The 9,195-nt window shown below is 46.3% G+C and overlaps 1 protein-coding gene across 1 annotated transcript; it reads right to left on the bottom strand.

Moving 5' to 3' along the window:
* Positions 1-988: 988 nt before the first annotated feature.
* On the bottom strand, positions 989-1,218 carry SPRR4 (small proline rich protein 4). The gene is given in 2 exon segments (XM_031017992.1): positions 989-1,119; positions 1,122-1,218. Coding segments are annotated over 2 exon segments (228 nt in total).
* Between the last annotated feature and the right edge of the window lie 7,977 nt (positions 1,219-9,195).

The raw sequence follows: 9,195 nt of genomic DNA, 5'->3' as shown, positions 1-9,195 counted from the left end.
GACTGAGACTCAGGATAGACTGTCTTGAGAGAGCTCTGAAAAACCAGCATGGCAGAGTGGAGAACCAAACTCATAGTAGAACTTGCTAAATATTAGATGGCTCAGTGATTGAGTATGAATTAATGAATAAATGAATAGAAAACACATAAGCAAATACATGAAAAATTCATTTGCATGTGCTCTTAGATGTGCTTTGAGGTACTCTTACATCATATATGTATGTTTTTTCTGCTTTTTAGAATGACAACTTCCAAGAGACCATAATCACATTTGTCAGGTAGGCTGGGGACTTCTAATGGTAGGAACTAAGCTGTTCCTCCATTTTTCCTTCTGTAGATAAGATTACTTAGCAAGGGTCTCCCAGACTCTTGTCAAATAGCCCCTGGGCTTTCTCTCCCTCTCCTTTAAGTAAAATGTGTCAGGATCTGACCGACTCCATCATCAATTACCAGAGCCACAATGCCCATGAGGATGTACTCCCCGCACATGTGTGTTTGCACACTCACTTCCCCAGAATGTCCCCTCTGAATCAATGAATGGGTCATAGACTGGGGTAGGACACAATGACATGAAGCAAAGATTTATTAGGGGAGGCAAAAGGAGAGAAGCTCAGGGAGGGGGAGCTGGAGGAAGCAATAAGACAGAAGCTGTGCCTCAGCCTCTGGAGTCCCCACTAGTCAGAGTGGAACTCCAGAAGAAGCCCAGATACATCCCTTGCTTTGGGGGCATGGTTGGGGCCCCAGCTGTGGCCAAGCTGAAAGCTGGAAAGGATGAGGCCTCCTCATATCTACCTTGGAGAGCATCAGGGTAGGATGAAGACTTGAACAAAGCTAAATGGGAAGAAATCCTGACAGTGCTTCACTGGACCCTGGGCAGGAGGGGGTGGGAGAGGAAGGCAGCTCTTGGGGCTGGAGGGAAGAGACACGGAAGGAATAGAAGGCTCCATTTGGTAGCCTGGATGTCGGGCAGGTGGTACCCTAGTCCACCCTTACTTCTGTTTATTCTTGGGGGCTTGCTGGGCCATGGGACACTTGTGCTGGGTGGGGATCACTGTGCCCTTGGGTGGGCATTGTTTCTTGGGCTGTAGAGCGCGTGGACTGTTGGTTTGTGGTGCACATTTTCTTGACATCTGACAGGGGGTGGCTGACAGGGCTGCTTCACCTGCTGCTGCTGGGCCTTCTGGGGCAGGCTCTGCCTCCGCTGCTGCTGCTAAGACATTGCTGGAGGAACAGGGGAGCCTGAAAGAACCCCAGGCAATGGACACTTCGGGGAGGGCTTGGTCCACCACCCCTCCCCTCTGACTCCTAGAGCAATGTTTCCTTACAACGGCCAAGGACATGATAAGTGATTAATAGCCTCAAATTGGTCAATGGATTGACTCACATGCACCCATTGCAATCCTCTCCCCTTCATCCTTCTGCTACACTATCCTGATGTCCAGTCTGCCTTCTCTGGACCTCCATGCTCTTATTTGGAAGATGCTGATCTGGAAAGGTCTCTGAGGCCTTCCTAGCTCCAGCGTGTGTCTCTGGTTTTGTTTGTTAGCAGCCTTCCTCTCTTCTAAATTCGTGATTATGTTCCGGGTGTAATCATGATAGTGAGGCATGGGAGCTGCACAGTGTAAGATGCAATACATAATATACCTGTTTCTGTAAACCTAAAAGCAACGTATGAAAAGTCTTGCTCGTAGGGCCGAAAAGACAGCTTTTTAATAAAAGGTTGAAAATGTTTGGAGGAAGCTCAGAATTGCTACAAAACGCTTCAGTTCTAAATATCTCCCCTCAATGAGAAAAATCACCTTGCCAGGGAGTGAGACCCAGAATCAGGTAATTAGTCACACTCAGCAATGGTGAAGGATGGGGATTGAATTTCCTAAGTAACAAATAGCATGACATTTCTTTAATTGTCACAAGGCTTAAGTCACTTCTCTGATTACCCATGAATAGGACAGGAGCTTGCCTAGCGGCTGGAGACAGTTCAAAAAGGAGGAAGTGCCCAGCAGGTCCCAGCAGGAGGAATCCATTCCCACTTACCAGAAGCTCAAGCAGGACCCCAGGAGAGGAGGCTGAACACAGGTAGGAGGCCATCCTCTCCTGGAAATCTTACAAGACTCCCTGCTTGCCTCAGGCTCCTGGCGTGGCCCTGATTACCTCCTTCCAGGGAATTCCTCACCCACTTCTCCCACCTGCACTTCCTCCAGGGACTTGCTTTACTGGCCTGTTTTGATGGAAAACACCCCCAGGTATTACAGCCTTCCGGGTCCCCATCTAGCTAAGCGGACTTCACCTACCTAAGATGTTTGCTCAAACTCAAGGATTCAAAATCTTTAAAAAAAAGAACAAATCTGAGGTGCTGTTTGCTGACTGAGAGTTGTAGGAAACATTGAGGAAAGAGGAGGAGGAGAGGAAATAAGGAAATATGGGTTTGGGCCACTTCTGGCAAAAATTTGAGCATCACCTTTGCTGCTATTACTGCCATTTGTTGAGGGCTAAGATCTGGCACTGCCATGAGCATTGCCTACTGCTGAGATCACTCTTTATGCTGTTTCTCCTTTTTTTTTTAAAGATTTTTAAAAATTTTTATTTATTTGACAGAGCACAAGTAGGCAGAGCAGCAGGTAGAGGGTGAGGGAGAAACAGGCTCTCGCTGAGCAAGGAGCCCGACGCGGGGCTCGATCCCGGGACGCTGGGACTGTGACCTGAGCCGAAGGCCAGCCGAATGGGACTGGGACTCAGGTCTGGATGATTCAGAGAACCCAAACATCAGAAGGAGAAGTCAAAAGTCTCCACACAGAGGCCCCCCACCCCTTGCCCCACTACACGGTGCCTGTGATTTTCCCAACCCAGCAGGGACTGTTTGCAATGTATTTTAGGAATCTTCTCCTTGAGCACAAGGACAAGAATGTGAATTGGCCCCCCCAAACTTAATCAACATGGTGTTGCTATCCCTCACCTGCCCACCAGGAATCAGCTGCTTATAGGTATTAGTGGTGGGCAGAGGGTGGGGTAGAATTTAGCCTCTGGGGTAGGGTTGCCAGGTAAAATACAGGACACCTAGTTCAATTTGAATTTTAGGTAAACAGAATTTTAAAAAAATTTTATTTAAAATCAATTAACAGAGTGTATTAGTAGTTTCAGAGGTAGAGTTTAGTGATTCATCTGTTGCATATAACACCCAGTGTTCATTATATCAAGTGCCCTCCTTAATCAGAATTTTTTTTAGTAGAAGTTTATCTCAAATATTGCATAAGACATACTTATAATACAAAATTACTTGTTAATCTGAATTTTGAATTAAACTTGGCAGGCTGTATTTTTATTTGTTAAATCTGGCAATTTACTCAACAACCTATTTAGATGGCAGGAAGGAGCCCTGGTCCCCCACTTGGCCTCAAAGGCCCTGCGGTGGAGAAGGCAGGGCTGTTCTGGGAAGCTGGTCTACCTTTGTACTTAATGCCTCAAACCTCAGGATCCAGCCTGACAAGAGGCATTGATGTGCTCATTTTTGTCATTATCAGAGCGGAAGTGTAAGGCAGCCTGAGAAATGGTAGACATACCTAGAGGTATTTTCCAAAGCATTTTCAAACCCTTGCCTTATTTAATTATCATGGCAATCCTGTCAGGTAGTGTAAATCTGATTTTACAGTTTGAAAAAGTAGATCCAAAGGAGTTAACTGACTTGCTCAACAACATGGAGCAAGCAGGGTGGAGCTGGGACAGGGGCCCTGGCCCAGGGCTCATCTCCTCTACACCAGCTTCTCTGTGGCAGACAAGTGACTGTTGCTAGGTGTGGCCATGACTCAGGATCTTTCCTGAGCTTTCTACCATATGTGGCTCAGTTTTCAGGATCAGCCTCACTTAAAGGTTAGCCCTTCCCTTAATTTCTTATCCTTAGCCCCCTCTCCCCACAAGCCTATCAACTTTAAGAATATAACATTCTAAAAAAAAAAAAAAGTAACATTCTGGGTTCTGGGTTCCAGATTCCACGTTTTGCATCCCACTTTTGCCACCTCCATGCCCCACTTCCAGGCTCCCACTCCACTCTGCTCATCTAGATGCAGAAGGGAAGCACACAGCAAAGACAGACTTGGCATGGACACAAGGCAAGGCACTCTCACGGGCCAGGCGCCTAGGAGGCATCAGTGTATGTGTGCTGCCTACGAATGGAGTGACAACGCCCTCCCTTCATATCTCAGGCACCCACACGGCTTCTCTGGAATCAACTTTACTCCTCATTTTTTCCAGTCTGCTCACTGGCCTCCTGCTTGGTCATAAACATCTCCTGCTTAGTTTTGGGAACTCTCTCTGGTGATGCAACTTGGGGTATAACAACGATCATACTCTCATCTCAGAGGATGCTCCAGGAGTGGCTGGGGTAGACAGCCAAACATAGCTGGCCTTGAAGAGGCTGTGACCTCTAGGTCACGAATATGGATGGAAGCAGTCAAGCTCAAATGCATCCAACACAAACTTCCCAAAACCCTGGCACTCAACTTTCCCATTAGCCACATTATCTCCATTTTATAGAAGGGAAACTGACACTCGGCCCAAGGTCACACAGTGGCTAATGTCGAATGCAAGGCTGGATCACAGGGCTCCTGACCTCACAGCTATTTTCAGTCAACTGAAGTGCCTGAGTACTAGGCAGCTTCTTTCAGAGGCTATTAATGACAGAACTAGGAAACTGGTTCTCTACCTCTTCCTGCCCCACCTCTTTTCGTTCTTCCCTGGCACTTGGTGTCATCTTTCCCACCGACCCTGTCTCCCTCCCTCCTCTGAGACCCTAACCAGTCCCTTGCCACCACACTGCTAGGCATGGGTGCAGTTTTCTTAGTCACTCAACTTACAAACACTTCCATATACAAGTTTTCACAATACTCTATGAAGAAAGCTAATTGTACAATAAATTTTATAAATGCAAGAGCTGGTTCAAATGGTGGATGAATCTGGAATCCAGAAAATAGGGCTGTTCCAAGTCTCTTATATCTGTCACCGTTGATTTCCAGACACTCTGGCTGGCTGGGGAGTAGATCATTCTTTCAAAGGAGGAGGTGAGGCTTGCTGGCACCCCTCAAACCAGCCCATATAAGTCACCGTCTAGGGAAGATGGGCCCTGAGAAACTCAGTCCAGGCTGGCCTTGGCACTGTTGCCTGGCAAGTCCTGAGTCCGGCATCTGCTCTTTCATCCTCAAAGGGCCATGTTGGACTCAAACCAGGAAACCAGGCTCTGCATCTTGCCTCCCTAGGGAGCAGACACCTGAGAACAGGTGTGTGCCATGACTCCATCAGGGAGGGGAGGGCACAGGCAAGACTCATTTCTGAAGGTGAGTCAAAGCTTGAGAAACCCCAGCCCCACCCTGTGGACAAACAGTGGGGTGACTAGAATAGAGAGACCTGACCCTGGGAGGGGACCCTGCCAGAGACAATGATAATCACCTAGCTATCAATCTAGACACATCTCTACCACCAGGGTACTTTGGGGGGAAAGAAGGGTTGTTGATGGCTCCATCTGGACACAAATGGAACATATTTATTATGCTATCTGTAAGGATGAAATAAGAAAAGGGGAAAAAAAAAAGGAGAGCTCTGGTTTACTCATGAGAGGCTATTAGGGTGGGAGAACTGTGCTTGGCAGGGAGGACAGTAGAGTTTGGGCCTGCCAGCATTCCTGTATTTCAGCTGCCTGTTCAGTAAAATGAACATTAAAATCGAGCAAATTGTGTTTCATTTAAGAAATCATAATCATGTCATATTTGTTTCATCTTGTGTTCTGGTACATACTCAACCAGCAGTCACTGTTTAGGACATTTCTGTTTCAAGTTCCTTTCTCCACTAATTACTTGACAATCTGTCAACAAAAACTTCAGAAGATGCTACTTAGCCTTCGTGATCTTTTTAAATGTGGGAAATCCATTTGCAGCATTAATTATTTCAGCCTCTAATTTTTCTATTTGCAAACAAGATGCTCAGTTACTGGTGTTTGGTGTTCTGTGAAGTAGTATTGAAAGCAGTCCCACAGAGAGAGAAGAGGGAGAGGATAAAGGTCCAGAAATATGTGTGCAATTTATCTCCCCCTCCCACCCCTCCATGATATATTTCTATAAGATCCCCAACAGTCCTAGGAGTTTGATAAAAGGGTAAATGAAGTCCTCAATGGTGAGAGGCTAGTTCTGACGCAACACCCACTGATTGTCACCTGTAGCAGCTGAAGACTGGCTGTGGAAGAGAAGTGAGCGTGTGGGCAAAGTGCCCACCTCTGGAAAGATGACCAAGGTTAGCCTCTTGGAAGTTGAGTGGAGCTGAAGCACTTGTCACCCTTTCCTTGGACACAACATGGTGTGGTTAGAGGCAAGGGAAGGAGCCAAGGGAGTTAAGAAACTTCTCCACTGATACTCACCCCTTACTGGCTGTGAGGTCTTAGACATGGCCCTTAACTGTTCCCAGATTCGATTTTCCTGTTTTCCAATATGAGGAGACTGGCTACAACTCCCTCGAGGGTCCCACTGAACCTCCATTCTATAACTGTATGGGTCTGGGAAGGTCTGGGAAGGCAGCCGAGTTCCTCCTTGGGGGATTAATCGTGAGTGGAGGGCATCGATGCTGCATTTGGGCTCAGCTGAAGAGTGTCATCTTGATCAGAGGGATCTGCTGTGGGAAAGATAAGTGACCACAGGGATACAGGCAGTTAACCCTGGTTAGCCTGAAGCAGGGAGAGAGATCCTAACGCTTATGTGTGAGAATGGCTAATGCACTTGAAGAAGGAGAGAGGGTATGAACCGTTCGAAAATCCTGCACAAGGTGACACTACCTTTAATTCCTACCTTGACTCCCAGCTTCCCTTACCTCAGCCCCAGACATTGCTATTCCCAAAACTCACCTCATGCTTTCTTGCCTCAAATCATTTGATCTGTATTGGCACACTACTCTCAAATCTCCCAGTGAAATTCAAGGTAATCTTTAGGAAGCATTTTAAATATTACTTTCTCTGTGATCTCTTTCCTAAATCTTTCCAAAAAGATGTGTTTTCCTCTTCTGCTCAACACCCACCCCTTTTTATTTATATGTACTATGAACACTTTTTACGTAATGTTTTGACTTGAATATGTATAAATTATATACTAATCTTAGCATCACATGTACATTCCCTGATGGAAGGAGCTGTTTCACCCTCACCATATATGCATGTGTTTATCATCTACCCCCCTATACTAGCCAAACGCATATTATATCCACTCTATGAATATGCAAAAACAAATGAATGTCTAAATGAATGAGTGAATGATTTATCAATGAATGAGTTAAACTGAATGATAAACCCACAGTTAGACATTTTGGCTTAACAGTCTGAATCGATGAAGTCTCAAGATGCTTTGTGAACTAGTCCTTCTTTTCAAGTTCAGGTTGATGCTTTTCTTCTCTAAGTAGCTCTTTCTGTTTATCCAACCACATGCATTATCTTTGAAGACCTATGCTGACATCATCCACACCTGTAAGAGGCCCAGCTACCTGTGTGTATGTGTGTGTGTGTGTGTGTGCATGTACAAGGGGGACTTCTTTATAGCCAGCCAAACTACAAGCTTCCCAGGGGCAGAAAGGATGTTGAGGACAGAACTTCTACCCTGGTAAGAACTGGTGCTAGTGAATACACTAGCTAGCTGGTGAGTGGGTGGTCCAATTACTAAAGGAGGATGCTGTTGAGTGAGTGAGTCAGGAAGTGAGTGAAAGAAGGAGGGTGAGTAATAACCTGACAAATTAGCTGACTGCCTAGCTGGTACACTAAAAAACTGACTAACTGTCTGGTTGAGTGGTTGACCAATTGATTTCCTGATCATTTGGCTTACTGGTTGTCTGATGGCTAATTTGAAAGGCAAATCCTGGTACAGTATAACAAAGAAAGCCCCCTTTGGGACATGGGGTTAATGGTATAGAAAAAAAAGAATGCTCTGGATAGGAGTCCCTAAGAAGTGTATCCTATGAGTTGGACAACCATCTCTTAATTTGCTTGCTTTATATCACTTAGGGGTTCACTGTGATTTCCATCCCTGGTCAACTGAGCTTACTGGACACAGCCTCAAGCGAAGTCCAGACAGAGGCTACCATGGTGGAACAGTAGCTCTCTTCCTGGCAGAAGGTGGTTGGGGCAAAAGGACATTTCCATTTATGGAACTACGCACTGAGGAACCTGATTTTTCCCTGAGCTTTGGGCCCTGGGGGCAAGGAGCTGGGGCTCAAATTATCCCTCAGGCCAGAGAAAGGGGTCTCTGAGATGATGGCTGAGATAGGGAACCAAACCAAACAGACAAATTAGCAGATACCACAAGTTGGACCAGTTTGCCTGGTTGATGCCCTACACTCTGACCGCAGAGAATTTCCTTGAGGAAGTGGCTGAAGAAGGAAGAAGCAAGCAAGGGCTGCCAGCCTCAGCTCAGACAGTACCTGGTGATGACTGACACCCCAAGGTAGGACCAGGGCTCACAGAGCTCTGAGCTGCCACCCTGAGCTGTGGCTGGCCTTGCACATACTCAGTAGAATGGTATACAAATACACCACCCTGCCCCAGACATCCCTCCAGAGAGGGAAGAAAGGGAAGGGGTGGGACAATACCTCATATCCATAGTAACCAAGCCACTTGGTGCCCAAAGCCTTCAGTAATTTCCCACAGGCTTCGGGATAAAGTCTACAGTTGTTGACATGGTTTCAAAGGGCCTTCACGCTCTAGACCCCTGGGAAGGCTTCCAGTCTCATCTCTGCCATCACCCCACCTTCCTTCCTCTCTGTACAAGTGCTCTACTGTTCCAGCCATAAGCCTTGATGAACTACTTAACAGATTGTTTTCTTAACAATGCGCTGTTTTCTCATTCTTCTGCCAATAAGCCACTCCCTTTGCCTGGAGGGCCTATCCTTAATCTGTGTTTGACTAATCTTAGAATCTCAGACACTAGTTCATTTCTTCTCTGAACATCCCTCATTCTGTGACCTTGGCCGCCTTTGGTGTCAGTGTTTGTACAGGAAGCTCCTGTCTTAGCACCCACTCTGTGGTTTGGGGATAGACTATCCCCTGGTCTGGCCTGTGTTAGCTGTGAGACGCTTAAGGGTAGGAACATTCCCTACTTTCCTTCAACTCCTGTTTGTAGTAGTATGGTACTTCATTCATAATAGATACATGATGAGTGTGTGTTCAGACAAACCATATGTG

Source organism: Leptonychotes weddellii, chromosome 4 (assembly GCF_054177405.1).
Source record: "Leptonychotes weddellii isolate Sample4059 chromosome 4, ASM5417740v2, whole genome shotgun sequence".
NCBI lineage: Eukaryota > Metazoa > Chordata > Mammalia > Carnivora > Phocidae > Leptonychotes > Leptonychotes weddellii.
This window is presented reverse-complemented; position numbering and strand designations above follow the sequence as displayed.